Source organism: Myxocyprinus asiaticus, chromosome 3, assembly GCF_019703515.2.
Source record: "Myxocyprinus asiaticus isolate MX2 ecotype Aquarium Trade chromosome 3, UBuf_Myxa_2, whole genome shotgun sequence".
Lineage (NCBI taxonomy): Eukaryota > Metazoa > Chordata > Actinopteri > Cypriniformes > Catostomidae > Myxocyprinus > Myxocyprinus asiaticus.
The window spans coordinates 18,550,815-18,570,371 of record NC_059346.1 but is presented as its reverse complement, the minus strand read 5'-3'; the positions used below and the strand labels follow the sequence as shown (position 1 = coordinate 18,570,371).

At 36.9% G+C, this 19,557-nt stretch overlaps 1 protein-coding gene across 1 annotated transcript in view; it reads left to right on the top strand.

The window, feature by feature from the left end:
* LOC127419890 (ribosomal protein S6 kinase alpha-3-like) overlaps window positions 1-19,557 on the top strand; it is a 29,644-nt gene that overhangs the window by 1,619 nt on the left and 8,468 nt on the right. Inside the window, exons 2-21 of the mRNA XM_051661700.1 lie at window positions 2,056-2,091; window positions 8,758-8,874; window positions 9,047-9,128; window positions 9,928-10,008; window positions 11,519-11,598; window positions 11,756-11,862; window positions 12,164-12,201; window positions 12,376-12,518; window positions 12,662-12,732; window positions 12,820-12,908; window positions 13,555-13,619; window positions 15,235-15,337; window positions 15,431-15,561; window positions 15,654-15,779; window positions 15,953-16,042; window positions 16,184-16,342; window positions 17,401-17,562; window positions 17,759-17,835; window positions 17,943-18,060; window positions 19,174-19,314. Coding sequence (XP_051517660.1) covers window positions 2,056-2,091; window positions 8,758-8,874; window positions 9,047-9,128; window positions 9,928-10,008; window positions 11,519-11,598; window positions 11,756-11,862; window positions 12,164-12,201; window positions 12,376-12,518; window positions 12,662-12,732; window positions 12,820-12,908; window positions 13,555-13,619; window positions 15,235-15,337; window positions 15,431-15,561; window positions 15,654-15,779; window positions 15,953-16,042; window positions 16,184-16,342; window positions 17,401-17,562; window positions 17,759-17,835; window positions 17,943-18,060; window positions 19,174-19,314 — 2,016 coding nt within the window. The remainder of the gene's footprint in view (window positions 1-2,055; window positions 2,092-8,757; window positions 8,875-9,046; window positions 9,129-9,927; window positions 10,009-11,518; window positions 11,599-11,755; window positions 11,863-12,163; window positions 12,202-12,375; window positions 12,519-12,661; window positions 12,733-12,819; window positions 12,909-13,554; window positions 13,620-15,234; window positions 15,338-15,430; window positions 15,562-15,653; window positions 15,780-15,952; window positions 16,043-16,183; window positions 16,343-17,400; window positions 17,563-17,758; window positions 17,836-17,942; window positions 18,061-19,173; window positions 19,315-19,557) is intronic.

The window sequence follows — 19,557 nt, the reverse complement described above, 5'->3', positions numbered from 1 at the left end:
GATGGTTATTTATATCTTCAGCTTTAGTGTGTCAATAGGAAATATAAATGTTTGACTCCCAAACAATACTTTTGCAAATAGAAAAGATTAGAATAGAAGAACAGGGAGCCCTGCAACGGATGTCATGGCCCCCACAAAGCCCCCCCACTGAACATCGTGTCAGTCTGAGATTACATAAAGAGACAGAAGCAATTGAGACAGCCTAAATAGATAGAAGAACTGTGGCGAATCCTCCAAGAAGCTTGAAACATAATATCTGCCAACATCCAAGAAAAACTGTGTCCGGGTGTACCTAGGAGAATTGGTGCTGTTTTAAAGGCAAAGGTGATCACACCAAATATTGATTTAGCATTTTTTTTTATTTTTTTTATATATATTTACTGGACTTTGTATGACATTAAGTGATAAATGAAAACTATTTATTTCATTATTTTTGAAGACATCCTCACTATGCAACATTTTTGGTGAAGAAGCAATGTGGAAGTAAACTATATCAAGTACAACACATAAATAGTATGGCTATTGACATTTTGGGTGTACAGCTAAAATTTTGCAAGTTATGCGTCTACTTAGACTCAATAAGTGCCTAAGAAAATAAATATTTGTTGCATTACGTATAGCTTATATGTTGTGTAGCTCAATGTGTTTGACATTCAGTGTCTCATGAATGTTCTGTGATTTAATTAATCATCTCTTTGATATATGAAAAATAAAACATCAGAATATATTATTTTCTAGTATTTTCTAATTGTCTTGAAAATGCTTTGAAAACTGTAAACTATTAAGTCATTTTGTAGATCAACTTGTGATAGACATATGTGCTGGGTAGCTAAAGACCTGAGGTATGTAATAATGTTTGGTAAAAACACCCATGCATTTAAGTGTTAAATGGACTGCCAAAACTTGTTCAGCGCAGTTATGTAGCCAAATGATATTTTTACAAGATGCCATTGTACTGCATGACTACTGCATTCAAAAACAGTACCATGGTATTTATGTGGTATTTTAAGGTATTTTAAAGAATACCATGGTATTACCATGGCACATATCCAAAAAATTGTTTTTGTTAAAGGTAAAGCTAGATAGGCCACTGAAGACTCATACATAGTTTTAGTAACATTTATTTTTTTACTTATTTTATTGGAAATATGTTTTTATGTTATTCTGTTTTAATTCTACTGACACCCTTAAAAACAACAGACTTCACTTTTGTAGTTTTTATCAAAAAATGCATCTTAAACGTCTTATATAGGTGTGTATATTGTAACCTCGATTTCGCCATGAAAATAGCCATAGAAGCTGGTATGGTGTTAAAAACAAACAAACAAACAAACAAAGTGCCAGTGGTAAAAGATCTGAACTGCTCATTGAAAGGTTATAAGTTCAAACTACACCAGGGACACCCCATGAACTATCGTGCCATTGAAAGGCACTTGACTACAGATTGCTTAGGCTTGGTAAGTTGGCTTTTGATTAAAAACATGAGATAAATTACAAAATATACTACTAAAGAGTCAATAGTCTCTCTCATTCTCTCAGAATTAACTGTCCTCTGATCCAGGCTAATCCTGTGGTTTGAAAATAGTCACACTGAACACTTTTAGTCCACTCTTTGTGTGTGGTGCTATAAATAATCACTTCGTCTGTGACTGTGTATAAACAAAGATCTTCCGCTTCTCTGACATTTTACACTTATGTCAACATGTGGTTTTGTGATTGGATTGGAAGTAAACATTGAACCCAGTCAGAGTCCTTATCCCTTCATGCAGCTGTAATAAATATTTACAACAATGGAGATTTGCAACAACCATTTAAATTGTCCTCCTTCCCTTAATAAGAGTGCATTTTTAATTTGCATCTTCCCTGTCCTAAAGACCACTTTTTGTCTGTGGTTTAAGTTTTTGGCCTGTCCAATTAACCTTGCTTAGTTAATGATCATTGTACCTCCCAAGTGCTTTTCTAATAATAACATGATGTCAGAAGTTTTTTTTAATTATTATTTTCAGACTGCTTTGTGTTGCTTTGAAATAACATAATTTTTCATGTGTTTTGTAGGATGACTCCTTGGTTGATGATGATGCTCCTGTTCAAGTAAGTTTAAGACTACATCTAGTTATGAGGTGTACATATGTTGTCTGTGTATGTGTTTTTGCTTGTTTGTGAATTTGTACATACTAGTGTTGTCATGGTACCAAAGTTTCGGTAGTCGATACCAGTGAAATTTCACTGTTCTCGATACCAATTTCGATACCACAGCAAAAATATGCTAATGTACTATTGAACACAAGTTTAGTTATTTTTAATAATTATTTTAATAATGATAGTTTAATAATTATTAATATTTTCCAGAACATGTTTTAAAGTTGAATTTAATCATCAAAATGGTAACTAATCAATTCATTCTTAAAACATTTAATAAGTGAAAATATAACTTTTTAACATGTCATTGCATTTTTTTGCCAAATTTTTATTCAACAGCCGTCTTGCTTGTGATATATTGATTAATTATTGTTATTATTATTATTATTACAGTGAATATTACATTTTACTGTACAGTTGTAATATATTTGTATTCAATTAATTATTTAATTTCTTCAATTTCAAGCATCTAGCTTTTATTTTGAATCGTGCGTTTATTATGATGTGTTTTTTGCCGGAAGCTTCACTTTTCCGGATGAACAGTGTGATCATTGAAGACTTTCAAGTCACATCTGAAATCTCATCTGTTTACACTGGCCTTTGAGTCTGAGAAATGAAATGTAGGGGATGGTTTTGGAGTGTTTGTATTTAGACTACTGGTGTTTGTGTATGTGGTTATTTTGAAATGTTATATTTTAAATTTTATTACTGTGAAGCACTTTGGTCAACTCTGTTGTTTTAAATGCTATATAAATAAATTTGAGTTGAGTCTGCTTTGTCATCTCAAACTACAGGTGCATCTCAATAAATTAGAATGTCATGGAAAAGTTCATTTATTTCAGTAATTCAACTCAAATTGTGAAACTCGGGTATTAAATAAATGCAATGCACACAGACTGAAGTAGTTTAAGTCTTTGGTTCTTATTAATTGTGATGATTTTGGCTCACATTTAACAAAAACCCACCAATTCACTATCTCAAAAAATTAGAATATGGTGACATGCCAATCAGCTAATCAACTCAAAACACCTGCAAAGGTTTCCTGAGCCTTCAAAATGGTCTCGCAGTTTGGTTCACTAGGCTACACAATCATGGGGAAGACTGCTGATCTGACAGTTGTCCAGAAGACAATCATTGACACCCTTCACAAGGAGGGTAAGCCACAAACATTCATTGCCAAAGAAGCTGGCTGTTCACAGAGTGCTGTATCCAAGCATGTTAACAGAAAGTTGAGTGGAAGGAAAAAGTGTGGAAGAAAAAGATGCACAACCAACCAAGAGAACCACAGCCTTATGATTGTCAAGCAAAATCGATTCAAGAATTTGGGTGAACTTCACAAGGAATGGACTGAGGCTGGGGTCAAGGCATCAAGAGCCACCACACACAGACATGTCAACGAATTTGGCAACAGTTGTCGTATTCCTCTTGTTAAGCCACTCCTGAACCACAGACAACGTCAGAGGCGTCTTACCTGGGCTAAGGAGAAGAAGAACTGGACTGTTGCCCAGTGGTCCGAAGTCCTCTTTTCAGATGAGAGCAAGTTTTGTATTTCATTTGGAAACCAAGGTCCTAGAGTCTGGAGGAAGGGTGGAGAAGCTCATAGCCCAAGTTGCTTGAAGTCCAGTGTTAAGTTTCCACAGTCTGTGATGATTTGGGGTGCAATGTCATCTGCTGGTGTTGGTCCATTGTGTTTTTTGAAAACCAAAGTCACTGCACCCATTTACCAAGAAATTTTGGAGCACTTCATGCTTCCTTCTGCTGACCAGCTTTTTAAAGATGCTGATTTCATTTTCCAGCAGGATTTGGCACCTGCCCACACTGCCAGAAGCACCAAAAGTTGGTTAAATGACCATGGTGTTGGTGTGCTTGACTGGCCAGCAAACTCACCAGACCTGAACCCCATAGAGAATCTATGGGGTATTGTCAAGAGGAAAATGAGAAACAAGAGACCAAAAAATGCAGATGAGCTGAAGGCCACTGTCAAAGAAACCTGGGCTTCCATACCACCTCAGCAGTGCCACAAACTGATCACCTCCATGCCACGCCGTATTGAGGCAGTAATTAAAGCAAAAGGAGCCCCTACCAAGTATTGAGTACATATACAGTAAATGAACATACTTTCCAGAAGGCCAACAATTCACTAAAAAAATTTTTTTATTGGTCTTATGATGTATTCTAATTTTTTGAGATAGTGAATTGGTGGGTTTTTGTTAAATGTGAGCGAAAATCATCACAATTAAAAGAACCAAAGACTTAAACTACTTCAGTCTGTGTGCACTGAATTTATTTAATACACGAGTTTCACAATTTGAGTTGAATTACTGAAATAAATGAACTTTTCCACGACATTCTAATTTATTGAGATGCACCTGTATGTGAATGATTCTCAATGTCTGTGGAGTTTCCAGAATATGAGCGGTTGGATTTATACATTAATTTAAAGTATGCAGCTCATCCACTCTAAGATTGCAGCCTTCAGCGGTTTAATAAATCACACTAGGGCATGCCACTTGGATTAATTGTCCATTTCAGTGTAAAAGGAGTAACAGAGCATGTGTTCAAAATAAACCTGTGAGCATTTTAAGGCTGTCGTGTGTCAGTCATACTGCGCGCTGGCCTGGTACCAGATAGAGTCGGTGCTCGGTTCTACCAGTACTGCAGAAACACTGGCATTGTTACATCTTTTTTATTTTAGTACCAACTTGGTACTGAAGTACTGGTACTTTTGACAACACTAGTACTATCTATCAGTTTTGTGTGCATTTATAGGTTGGCTGGGTGTGTGTCAGCATCTTAAAAAGGGAATAAAGCATCTTGTCTTTCATTGTTTGACAAACTGAATTAGATAATTTTGCGAGGTTCTGTTTAGTTAAACTTTATATAGATACATTCCAGTTTATTTCAATGCAATACAAAATAGCTTTAATAATACCAAAGGGAAAATTTTGTTTTGGGCATGCCAAATTAGTCTGACAAACACAGACCATGGGGTACAGGTAAACAAAACAAGGAAGAGGACACTGACCACTCAGAAAAATGAACTGAAGAAAAGTGTACAACTTTTTGTGATGCGGCTTTTGAAAAGGAAGTTGAGCCTCTCATTTAAACAGCCAATCGGCTTAAATGCCCGGTCTTTTTGCTTTAGGAACAACCTGAAAAATGCCATTTTGAAGTCTGAATTAAGCTATGGAATTTAGCTCGTAATAAGTTACGTTGTAATATTTTATTGGTGACTTGACTTGTTATTGAAACTTGAAGCTTGGCAAACAGTTTTTTTTTTTTTTTTGATTTTGGTCTCTCCCCATTTAAACAGACAGGAGATGAAGATGACTAAAAAATAGCTAAACAATGTAATGTGAAATAGACAGTAATGTACAGTGAAATGATTATATATGGAATTATTAGGCAAGCTTTCATCTTCTGTAATGTAATGTATTTGAGTGTCATTTCCTAAGTAAACTAGAAGTCTTTTACCATCGCATATTTCCTGTCTCAGAGGAAGGCCTGGTTTTATTGGTTTCCTGCTGGCTGAGTGGCATGGCAAGCAGCCAGTAGGAGAGGAGGATGTTCAGCATTTACTTAAGGCTTGGTGTCACTCTCTACTAAGCCAGCAGAAACTTTTATGAAAGCTTTCAGAGATCATGTGACCCACAGCACTGGTTTTCCTCACTTCATATAGATATAGTCTCGTGGTGGGTGGGATGGTACTTGAGAGTCAAGTTCCCCTTGTGGTGGAAGTGGCGCCCACGCTTGCTTCCTCTTCCTGTCAAGGGGTTCCCTCAGTTATCATCCTGGATCACACTTCAGTTTGAGATATGCTACCACCCTCTCAGAAATAGTTTGACAAGAGCACTTTGTTTCCCCCGTGTTTTGTCGAATTTCCTATTGAAACAGATTGGTGGGACATACAGTATAAAGAGCTCGTTCCTTATTTTAAAAATCCAGTAGCATTTACTTTACATCACAGCCATAAACCATGATTTGCTGTTTGATATTGCTAGTCAAGTGGTATTAGGGGAGGGATACTTAGAATTTTTGCAGTTATTAGTGCCAGACACTTCAACGATATTTTTGGTCCATTTTCTCTGAAGACAAAGATTGTAAATTGCAAATGTGTATGTACTGTATATGCTAAAATATAATTTTGTCAACATTTAGTAGTTTAATAGCATATAGATGGTTTCAGATATAATCAACATGGACAAAAAGCAAAAACTTTTAAATAAAATTTTGATTTCATCAAACAAATATTAGTCCATTTTAGGCTAAACATTTGCTGATGTAGGTTCTCTATTGTGTATTTCACACACTCAATTCTTAAATCTTAACTCTAATAGAACAGCTTGTATAATACGGAATGAGTGTGTGCTCTTGTTTGACTGTTTATAAAACACGCACTTTCAGGCTATGTCCATATTCATCTGGATACATTTGAAAACTGCGTTTTCATTTTCGAAACGCTCTGTCCACACTGCTGTTTTCAAGCTTTTTCCAAAAGTTGCTCGTCCACACTAAAACAGATGAAAACTCTTAAATCCCCTTACTGCGCATGCAAAAAATTGCCGTTCCATGTATGATCTGAAACACAAACGTCCTTGTATTATGTTGCTTGACAGCAATTCTGGCTAAACTTCCCATCGCCTTTGAAGGAATGCAATATAAAGGTTTTACAAAGTAACATTTATCTTTAAGAACTTTATCAAAGTGAATAGCAGGCACAACAATGCCGCTACAACGTGGGCCGCCATCTTGATTGTATTGGGTTGAGTGGATCACATGACTGCATCACATGACAACAAAAATTATTTTCAGATATTTCCTTTTCACCTGTCCACACTGCAAAGCGAAGACAGTGTTTTCAAATTTATCCACTTGGGAGAGCGTTCTTCGGAAAGCTCAGTTTTTCGTTGTCAAGAACGCTTTCTCAATGTGGACTGAAGTCTAGAATGTAGAGAAAAGATACATTAGAGAAAGCAGGACAAGAGCGAAGATTAGAGCATGACATGCTGACTAAAAAGCATGTGTGTTTGCTAAAAATACTTGCTCTCAAATGTAGCACTTTGCAGTAGAATATGAAATTCTTTTAAAGTTTTACACATGCACTTAGGTATTTTGCATTTTTCTCTTCCTGCCACTCTTTCTCTCCCCGTCTCTCTTTCTGTCATTTTTACCTCTGTGGTGGATATTGACTTATGTGGTCTTTTTCCACCATCAATAGAATATCAGATATCCGCCATTCTGTCTAATTTATATTGACAGGCTGGCCTGTTCCATTATTGGGCAAACTGTGTGTGTGACTAGATGGAAAGTCACCACCTCCCTGTTTTCCATCTCGGGTGTATGTTCAGAATGAGGTCCTCACAGAATCTGTGTCTGCAGAATTCTAAAGAAACCTCCAGATTTCTGCAGAATTTAAACAGGCATCATTTTTCATATTATACACATCCTAGCCCATGTTTGTTTGTTTATTTGTTCTGTACAGCGAAAGTATACGATTGTATGGGGCTGTCAGCGTAGCACAAAAAAGCACCATAAAGGTAGTCAATATGATTTGTGCACTATATTCCATACGATAGCTGTATGATAAAACCAAAGATACATATATGTAATTATTCACTGAAAATCTTGATCGTCGCCGTAGCTCTCATAAGGTCACTTGCATACATTCAGATATGCTGTGTGAAGACTGAATATGCGGGAGCACAAATAGGTCCAGATTTTCAGACAATAAGTCATACCAGTTTCGAATGACACGAGGGTGAGTAAATGACAGAATTCTAATTTTTTTGGTGAATTATACCTTTAAAAAATGTTTTGCACCAAAGAAATGAATAATACTTTTAACAACATGTTTAAAGCAATATGTTTAACAATGTTACATTTACACATGATGAAGATTCCAGTCAAATCAGTGGCCTTGAAAAAGGTGTTCGCTTCTACATAGGAGTAATTAGCCCATCACCACCCCATGTCTTGCAGCTCGATTGAGTTAATAAACACAAACGGTACCTCTAAGGACTTTGGGCATATTCACTGTGGGTATAAAAATGAGTTGGTGTGAAATGCTCTGCAGATATGTTTAGATAACCAGAGTTCCCTAACCAGAAGGGACCTGTCAGTTAGATTATCTTGTCCTAGCAGTGGAGCACAACTTCTTTAAAACTCTTCACTGACTGCTGTACGAACCTCTTTATACGTTTGTGTCTTTTTGTGTGTGGTGTTTATTCTCTCTCTCCTCCCACAGGCTTTGGCACACTACCCCTTTGCAGAGACGCCAGCCATCAGGCCTCTCTTTAACATCCTCTCATTGTGTGCGTGTGCGTCAGTGTCTGTGTGTGTGTGTGTGCGCGCGTGTTTGTGTGTATTTGCCTGACTCTCAGTATAAGCATATGCACTTCAAGTTTGTTACACTGTATAACATTTTGTGGGCATGAGATTGTATTTGATGTGATGAAGTGATGTGGTGTGTTGATATTTGGTGTTTTTGAGTGTTACATTGCTATTATGACCATATATCAAACAGTATAGGACAGAAACTGTGTGAATTTGCTTGTGTGGCAGTGTATTGCATATTTTGTGGTTTACACATATCCTCATATTTATATCTCTCTTCCATAGGATGAGGGCGTAGTCAAGGAAATCAGTATCACTCACCATGTCAAGGAGGGATCGGAGAAAGCTGACTCACGACAGTTTGAGCTCTGCAAGGTGCTGGGCCAGGGCTCTTTCGGAAAGGTCAGTCTGACTGCCCTGCAACATGTTTAATCTGATTAACACATGAGATTTATCAGTGTATTAATGTTCACATTAAAAATCATTTAAGAAATGTGTGTTTTTGTATACGTTTCCACTACTGCAGAAGTATTGTTATATTGGTTTCAGGTACTAACTGTGTGCATTTGTTTAGGTGTTCCTTGTCAAGAAGATAACTGGCCCAGATGCAGGACAGCTCTATGCCATGAAAGTGCTAAAGAAAGCAACATTGAAAGGTGTGTCTCCACATACAAAATGTTTAATTTTGCACCCATAGATCAATTGGTTTTATTTATAACAATTATTATTCTGATTAATTCATTTAAATGATACTAAAAGCAATGTCAAATTTGGCAACAAATTATGATTGAACTTGAATTGCATTTTAATTTTGAATATTTTGATTGAACTGCTTTTTGGCAGTGGAAACACCCATATTCCACATTATTTAAATTAGGTTTTGGTTTCTTTGTAATCATGCAGAATTCTGCAGAAAGCTCCACAGATTTCCACAGAATTTGAATGTTCTGCATTCACAGAATTTGAGGCCCTTGCATATTTATTAAATTTTTTTGGCCAATAGTCTTAGCTCCGTTTTCACAGAATTTCCACCACAATTTTTTTTTATTCCCAAAGTCAGCTACTGCTGGGACAAACTGTACCTGGCCTGCAATGTATATTCCTTCTGTCATGTTGACAGAACTTAAGCAGCTTGTGTGAATTATGATTGGATATCATATCATTATTGTGACTATTAACTTGAATATCAGCAAATTTAAAGTGTTTGTTTATCTAACTGTACTGTTGAACAAACAACGTATAGTACTGAGTAGGAAAAGTGAATTTAGCTGTAAAAAACATTATTAGTATTAAATGTCATTTAATATTATCCTTATTTTAGCACTGATTAGTCTAGTAACACACTTTATCTTTTGCTGCCAGTTTTGTCTAATTGAATACATTGCATCTAAACACACTGGAAAAGGAAGTTTGAGAGTATTTAAATTATTTGTGTTTGGGTGTGTGTGGTTTCAGTACGAGATCGAATGCGTACAAAGATGGAGAGAGACATCCTAGTTGAGGTCAACCACCCATTCATTGTTAAACTGCACTATGGTGAGTCACTGACATTCCTTTACCAATCAGGGGCTGGATTAGCGAAAAGTTCTTAAGAAAAAAAAAGGAAAGTTCTTAGGATAAATTATAAGAAGTTCTTAAGAATGTTCAATTGCAATTCTTGAAAAATTCTTAAGAAGTTTTCAAATATTTTCTTAAGACATTTTTTTTCCCTTAAGAATTAAATGACAGGCTTTGACATTGCCTGATTATATTATAGCCTGGTCATGACATGAGGTGGTAACTTGAATGATAAATGTACCTATCTGTTAACCTTTTTTGAAGAAGTAAGCACCTCGCAATAATTTTTTCTTACGAACAATCTTAAGAAAAAAAAATCGAACTACTTAAAGGAATAGTTCACCCAAAAATGAAAATTCTCTCATCATTTACTCACCCTCATGCCATCACAGATGTGTATGACTTTCTTTCTTTTGCAGAACACAAATTAAGACTTTTAGAAGAATAGTTCAGCTCTGTAGGTCCGTACAGTGCAAGTGAATGGGTGCCAAAATTTTTATGCTCCAAAAACACCTAAAGGCAGCATAAAAGTAATCCATAAAACTCCAGTGGTTAATCCATATCTTCAGAAGTGATATGGTAGGTGTGGGTGAGAAAGGGATCAATAGAGATAGAGATTAATCTCCCTGCCCAGTAGGGGGCGTATGCATGAAGAATGTGAATCACCAAAAACACAAGAAGAAGAATGAGAAAGTGAAAGTTAAAGTGGAGATTGACTGGGCAGGGAGGAGAATTTATAGTAAAAATTGACTTTAAATGTATCTGTTTCTCACCCACACCTATCAAATTGCTTCTGAAGACATTGATTTAACCACTGGAGTCATATGGATTACTTTTAAGATGACCTATGTGATTTTTGGAGCTTCAAATTTTTGGCACCCATTCACTTGCATTGTATGGACCAAAAGTCTTCATTTATGTTCTGTTGAAGAAAGAAAGTCATACACATCCGGGATGGGATAAGGGTGAGTAAATGATGAAATAATTGTAATTTTTTGGATGAACTATTCATTTAACTTTCTTAAAATATTTTTTTCTTAAGATAGAAATTAAAAAGAAAATGGCAGTTAAGAAGAGAATCTTACGCTTCTATAGCGAGGAGGAGCAGTGCTGTCAGTTCATGTTGGCTAGCTTCTGTTTTCTAATTAATACACAAATGCACTTCAGTTTTTTACTTGATGTGAACAAAGAGTTGGTAAAATACATACAGTATTTGGATTGAAATGGATATTTCAGTGCCATCAGTGCTGTTGGAAATCATTTGGAATTTAAATTGCCAGTTTACATGTTGCACATCCTCTTAACTTAAATAGAACTGACAAAAATACCATTGTTGCAGCTGGTTTACTTTTATTTTATTGTTTATCTGCTTGGTTTACACCTTTAAATTGTTTAATTTCCTCATTGCTGTAAGAATGTAATAAATAATTTATAGTATTCTAATTACAAATGGCAATTCAATCCTGAATCTTTCTTTCTCTTTCCTCAGCATTTCAGACAGAAGGGAAACTGTACCTGATTCTGGACTTCCTCAGAGGAGGAGATCTCTTCACTCGCCTGTCCAAAGAAGTAAATTACATGATATCTACTGTCAAGGGACAGATAAATCCAATATGCACATCTTTAATTAAAGATGAATAAAGAAAAGAGGCTAATACTTTGCTAACAGAAACAATAAATGAATAGACAAAGTACCATACCATTCATCTTTTGTATCTTTATGTAGGTGATGTTTACAGAAGAAGATGTGAAGTTCTATCTTGCAGAGCTGGCTTTAGCTTTGGACCATTTACATGGACTGGGAATCATCTACAGAGACCTCAAACCAGAAAAGTGTGTAAAACGTTTACTTATTTAATATTGCACAAGTAAGTGTAGTTGCAAACTTCATGGTATAACACAAAGTATAATGGCAAACTGCAGAGTCAGCTACGAAATACCACATATCACAAACATCAGTGCAAAACATACGATATACAGTAATTCTGCTAGACACACTCACAAGTATTACATTTTATACAATGCTTATAACAATGACTGTATCTGAACACGTTTACAATAATGACACTTTGACTAAGACAATACAGTTCACATCTTTTTTTGAATGAATAAACCAAATTTGTGTCTCTTTCAGTATTCTCTTGGATGTAGAGGGACACATTAAACTTACAGGTATGTGCATTTTATCACTACTTAATGAGTTTGGACTTACTTTGTAGTAGAATCAAGAATCTTGAATGCAATCAGGTTTCAGATTTCTCAAAGCTATGACCTTTTATTTAAGCATATTTAGCTCCATATAAGAGCAGTTGAGTGCATTCAATTCTAATACTGTGTGTTTCTTAGACTTTGGGTTGAGTAAAGAGTCCATTGACCATGAGAACAAGGCATACTCGTTCTGTGGTACAGTGGAATACATGCCTCCAGAGGTTGTCAATCGCAGAGGTCATACCCACAGTGCTGATTGGTGGTCCTACGGCGTGCTAATGGTAAGAGGGACAGGATTGTGAAAAGACAGTTTCTCTGTCTTGATTACAGTGAACGAGTAACTGCAATGACACCAAGTGTCAAATAAGGTTATGCCAAGCAATGTATTTGTATCACAATTCTGTGATCTTTTCTACCACCTCAGTTTGAAATGCTGACCGGAACACTTCCATTTCAAGGGAAAGACCGCAAGGAGACCATGACAATGATCTTAAAGTAAGACTAATTTACTCACTTACTTGTTTGAGATACTTCTCCTCATAACTAAGTCTTTGCGTTGATGTTTGTTTTCTGTGCCTTCAGGGCTAAACTGGGCATGCCTCAGTTTCTCAGCCCCGAGGCCCAATCCCTGCTCCGCAATCTGTTCAAGCGCAACCCTGGCAACCGCTTAGGTGAGGAAGCTCATTCCTGCAAAAACAGTTAGTTTGAAAGAACAGGTTTTTCATGTTGAGTAAATTTGGTGAATTTCAGCCTGTGCTTTAGTTGTTTAGTGAAGCAGACAATCTGTTTCTATTTATTAAAGGAGCTGAAAGCAATTTTTTTTATTTTTATGGAATGGTATGCTGAAAGTGTTCCTTCTCCCTGAAAGATATCACTGAAATACATGTCCTGAGGTATCTCACCAGTCTCTTGAGGGCACTAGACTGTAAATGGCAAACAAAAATGTGACTGCAGGCCCCGGACACATTCTTTGATCGGTCAATCAGGAGACTTTGATGTGCTTTCTGCCTGTCAATAATTTTGCACGTTCTAGACTCATAGTGTTGTAGTTGAAGCGGAACATTCTGGTATAATGCCATCTTCAGATTCATAACAGTTGTCATCTGAGGGCACTTTTTTGCAACTGTTGTGTTTGACAACTGTGTGAAGACGCAATGCTCTACTGTTCACTGAAGGTCTCAACACTTTCTTTGGAGAGTGGCGTTTCAGAAAGAGGGGGCATGTCTAATTCAACGGCTCTGTCTCGTGGAAGTTCCAGAATGGATAAAATTATAGCACCTTTAAATGCATTTCATTTTTATGCATGTTATTTTTCAGGAGCGGGGCCTGATGGAGTTGAAGAGATTAAGAGACATTCATTCTTTTCTACCATTGACTGGAATGTAAGTGTTTAAGTAAAGTGTAATTACAGATGAATGATTTATTTTGTACTTTAAGGTTAGCCCACATTCTTACTTTACAATTCTTTGTTTCTTTATTATTATCTTGTATATTTTTAGCAGCTGTGTTTTGAAGGGGATTCATATTAGACTTGTTTTTTTTATTATTATTGTTTTTACCATGCTGACAGCATACTAACAGAAACTGTTTGGACTGTCAGCACACTAAAACTTTCTCTGAGAGGTTGTGCCTCTGAATTCATCCCCTTTAAAATACCACTGCTACAACCATCTAAAAACTACTTTTATAACAAATCCAACAGCTTTCAACAAAATATTTCAAGATATATACTCAGTAGACTCCAAATAAAATTAATATGAAATCTTTTTTATCTTTTTAATCTTTTGCCTTACTAAGAATGTGTCCTACGTGAGCACTTTTGGTTTGCACTCAGGTTTGAATGACGTCAAAGTTCGGTTCATTTGGATGATGTGAATTCTGTTTTCCGAACTCGGGTGCGGTTTGCTGGCACCCTGAGGCTATTTTCACACCGCAGCTGGTTGTTACCGAAATCTGATTTTTTTCACTCACATGTGACACAGATATGTTAATTGGATGACCATATCTGCACCAAAAGCGCTTTAAATTTTTCAAATCCGATTTGGGCCACTTTCACATGTGGAAATAAATTGGATGTGTATCTGATTTTTTCCAATGTGTCTTCAGTGTGAACAGCTAGGCTAGATTTTATGTTATTTTTACAACTCAGCATTTGTTATTTGTGCACTTCATTTCCGGAATATATAGGCTTGTCATGGTTTAAAACTTTTAATTGTGAGTCGTATCTTTTCTAGTTAATGCATTCATTTCTTTTTAAGAAAATGAAATTAAATTAAAGGTTAAACAGTTAGGTTCGGCGATTTGTTTGTACTGCACGTAGTAAAATATGTGCACAAAATGATTCCGAGATAGATTTATGTAAGTGCTCTACTTGTGTAACTCGCGCAGAAAACACAGTTTCAACATTTCTCAAACTGTATCAAAAGGCGAATGCAAGCATGTCAGTGGTAATCTGAAGTAATTATAGATAACAACTCTTCTTACCTTACATAAATGTTATGTTGTTTTTCCTGCTGTCTTTCAATTTTGGGTGTGTTTCGCTCTTAAGTAATATTACACTCTGATAATTAAATTGCACCATATGAAGGCAAATTTCTTTATTTAAAAATACTTTATCCATCAAGCTGGTCTTTCTCCATCACTTGGAAATATTATAAGATATAATGGCATGAAGTGTCCTATTCGCTTAAAAACAACAGCTAATTACAGTTTTAAATGCAATTTAAATCATTATTCATATTATAATGATGAACATGCCAGAGTTTGTTGATCCTCTGACAAGCATATTTATACAGGGCTTCCTTGAGCTTGACTGTCATTCAGACAACCGCTATTCAATTTTGAAAATATGTAGTTTTGTATATTACTACTTTATGCAGACTGTTTAGTAATTCTGCACTTGAGAACATGTCTTGTGCTCTTATGCTTTGCCCTTATGTTGAAGTGCATGCTATATTCGTAAGCCTATAGAAATTAGTTGTCTTTTCCTCTATCTAGAAATTATTCAGGAGGGAAATTCATCCTCCCTTTAAGCCAGCCATCGGGAGAGCAGACGATACGTTCTACTTTGACTCTGAGTTCACTGCCAAAACCCCACGAGGTGAGTAATGTACATGCTGATGTACAGTTTCAGTTGTTTCAAACTCCATTCACAACTATCAAATGGTATTATGAACTTTCCTTTTTTTTCCAGACTCTCCAGGTATCCCTCCAAGTGCCAATGCTCATCAACTCTTCAGAGGATTTAGCTTTGTTGCCACGGGAGCAGAAGAAGAGAGTCAGCCGCCCATTCAGAGCAACATCAACATGAGCAGCATACTGCAGGTATACTCAAATCACTCACGTGCTGCTGCTCTCACACAGCTGTAACATCAGTATAAATGAGAAGAAAATGCATATGTGTGTATGTCATATAGCAACCCCACCGGAGTACACTTCAGTTCACGGATGTATATGATGTTAAAGAAGACATTGGTGTGGGCTCCTACTCCATCTGCAAACGATGTGTGCACAAGAGCACAGGCATGGACTATGCTGTCAAGGTAAGCACAACACCATACTAAATGCCAGTGAGCCATATGACTCATGCGCTACATTGCAGGTCTTATAATGAGCTCTGATTAATTTGTATTGGAGACATTGTTATTGGTTTCTAGATCTGTATTGGTGGTTCAGATATGTATTAGAGTTAACAGGGGTTCTGATTGCATTGCAGATTATCAATAAGGAGAAGAGGGATCCAGCGGAGGAGGTTGAGATTCTACTAAGATATGGGCAACATCCCAGCATCATCACTCTGAAGGACGTAAGTGGAGTTTGTGTGTCTGTCTGTAGGAAACTTAAGTATATGATAATAAATGACTGGACTCTCCCAGTAAGAGATTAAAAAAAACAATGACATGCCTTGTTTGTGGCTAGTTATTCTGTGTTTATGTGTGATTTGTAGGTGTATGATGATGGGCAATCGGTTTATCTGGTCACAGAGCTTATGAAAGGTGGGGAACTACTGGATAAAATCCTCAGACAAAAGTTCTTCTCAGAGAGAGAGGCCAGTGCTGTCCTACACACCATTACAAAGACTGTTGAGTACCTACATGCCCAAGGGGTAAGAGCATTCACATTTACCAACTGTTATCTATTATTAAGGATACAAAATTTAGCCTGGCTAAATTGACACATCCATACACGTATATACATCCTGCTTGTTTGCACTAAAACATCTCCATGCACCATCATTGTAACCACAGATTTAAACTTAAAGGTGCACTTTGTGGTTCGCTTGAATATTCGACAGTAGTCTTGGACTTTATATACTGACACCTGTTGGCATGGATGCAGCATCACACAACAGCAAAAGGTTACCACTGTCACTGTAGAAACACCCTATTTGCAGGCATATTTTTAACCCATGATTAGTTTATTCCACAAGCATAAATGTCCCAAAAACCGAGGGGTTACCTAGATACAGTGAGTATTACTCAGCTGGTAATTTGATGACAACATGGCAGTCACCATGAGGGGAACTACCTTTATGTATGAGTGACACCTGGTGGTCCCATCACAAAGAGGCTCAAAGTCTATTTCACGATCATTCACTTTCTCTGCTCCTCTGTGGTGGAATGAACTTCCAACCTTCACATGATCTGCTGTTACCTTCTCAACATTCAAGAACCAGCTGAAAACACATCTGTTCCGCGAGCACTTAACCAACCCACACTAACTGCGCTTACCACTGCACTTAATGTACAGAGAAAGAAAAAGTCTCTTTCTTCTGTGCTGGCATCTTTACTACTCCAGCCACTGTGAGAACTTGGCAGTCTTATACTGCAGATGTTGTTAAATTTTGTTTGACAAATTAATTGCTATGCGTCTCATTTGTAAGTCTCTTTGGATAAATGCGTCTGCTAAATGTAAATGTAGAATTAAATTGCTTTTTCTAGGCCACTGATATGACTGGTGTCTTAGTCTCTTGTGAGTGTACATCATTTTGTACATTTGTCAAAAGTATTATTCATTTCTTAAGGTGTAGAACGTTATTAAGTGGACAAAATTACTTTGTGAACCTTTAATATAGCAGCTTTTCTGTTGAAATAAGATTGCTCTGTGATTTTTATGATGACTTCGTTTAAAGTGGTGTTCTGTTAATTGGCATTTTGTTTGCAGGTAGTACACAGAGACTTGAAGCCCAGTAATATTCTTTATGTGGATGAGTCGGGAAACCCAGAGTCCATCAGGATTTGTGATTTTGGCTTCGCAAAACAGCTCAGAGCAGAAAATGGACTTCTAATGACACCGTGCTACACTGCTAACTTTGTTGCTCCAGAGGTACCTCTTAACCTGTTTTTTGAAGGATGAGATGTATTAGTACCATTTCCAAAGCATTTTGATTAAATTGCATTTTTTGCCCTAATATACTGTATGTGTGTATATATAATATATATATATACAGTATATATATATATATTTTTTCTGGACTCTTTATTTTTTTTAATTTAGTTAGTATGTTTTATCTACTCCACAGGTCCTGAAGAAACAAGGCTATGATGCAGCATGTGATATCTGGAGTCTAGGAGTTCTCCTTTATACCATGCTTGCAGGGTACGCTTAACTCTCCATACAAGTCAGACTTATGATTCTTATTGATGTTTGACTTTGCATAGTAAACACTCCAAACACAATAGTAATCACTAAAATTCCTCTCTTAGGTTTACTCCATTTGCTAATGGCCCAGAAGATACGGCAGAGGAGATTCTGGCTCGGATTGGCAGTGGGAAATTCTCCCTGACCGGTGGATACTGGAATTCTGTATCACTTCAGGCCAAGGTTATGGTCTCTCCTTTTATTTAGAGTCCCTGTGAAGTGGTTTGACGAGCACAGTTCAATTTGGTGTTTTGACTTATTTCCTACTAAAACAGAAAGTGAGGGTGGGACATGTCAAACAACTCATCTCATTTTTAAAAACTGCCAATAGGTTGTAGTTACAGCAACACACACACATACACCTTTCCACCATTCTGCTCATGTCAGAGTTGCTTAATGGGGAAACTTGAGAAGCGATCTCATTACCAGCCAGCTTTTTCAAAGACTTGAGAACCAAACGATGATCTAAGTAACTGACAACATTAATCCATAGCCAGCCCACAAATGTGCACAGCACATCCCGTTCGTACAAGTCCAATGCAGATGAATGAGGAAACAAGTGAGTAAAAAATTATTTATCCATGTTTTGAATCACAATACATGAAGCATAAAGAACACTTACACGAGCTGTACATCTCAAGAAACCATCAGCTACACAAAAAATATAAACTCCAGCAAATTTGCTCACATGCAGCTCACATGTTTTTGCGTCCCATTCAGAAGTGACCATCCCTATGCCCTATTCCCTTCGAATACCCTCCATTGTAAGAGCTTCAGATGGCTGAAAGGTGATAACGGTCAGTCAGAACTCCCTTTATAAACAATTTTTATTGGAAAATCTGTTTGGAACGACCCTACAGCATGGATTTTGCTACCTTCGAAGTGCCCTGCAAAGGCATGATCAGCGCCAGTTAGTACACATCCAGAAGCGCTGAACAGTTGTAAGGGAACGGTGCATTCTTGTTCTACAAAGCATTTTATTATACAAGGTTTTTCAAACTTTGTGACGTCATGGTGATTTTAAATGCTTATATCTTCTGAAAACTAATTTTGTCAACATTTAGAAGCACACTAGCATATAGATTACTTTAAAGCTTATAGATATGGGCTAAAATCAGCATTTCACTGGATCTTTAACAATACTGTTTTAGATAAAACCTATTTTAGGTTCCTATTTATTTTTTTTTTCTTTAATTTTTGTTCTGTCACTAATAACATATGGTTTTGTAGTTTTGGGCAGCCAAACATGTATTGTATCTGTGTGATTTTTCTCGTCTTTAAACCTCTCTCTGACAGGACCTGGTATCAAAGATGCTTCATGTTGACCCTCATCGGAGATTGACTGCTGCTCAGGTTCTTCGTCACCCGTGGATTATTAACAAGGACCAGCTGCCCAAATACCAACTCAACCGCCAGGATGCCCCTCATCTAGTGAAGGTTTTAATTGCCTTAATGATTTTAGATTTGGCACAGAGTTCAAATGCAAAACTAACAATAGACGCTTTTCCACTATCGGGCCAGGGCTATCAACTGGCCAGCCGGGGCCAGTAGCCTTGGAGCTCGAGCCACGAGACCAAAATCGATCTGCATTCCCACCATCAGGCCAGTAGTCCTGCAGCGTTGCCCTAAAACCCGCCCTTAATTTGCCGCCCTGGTACCAACGTCACACACCCCGCCCAT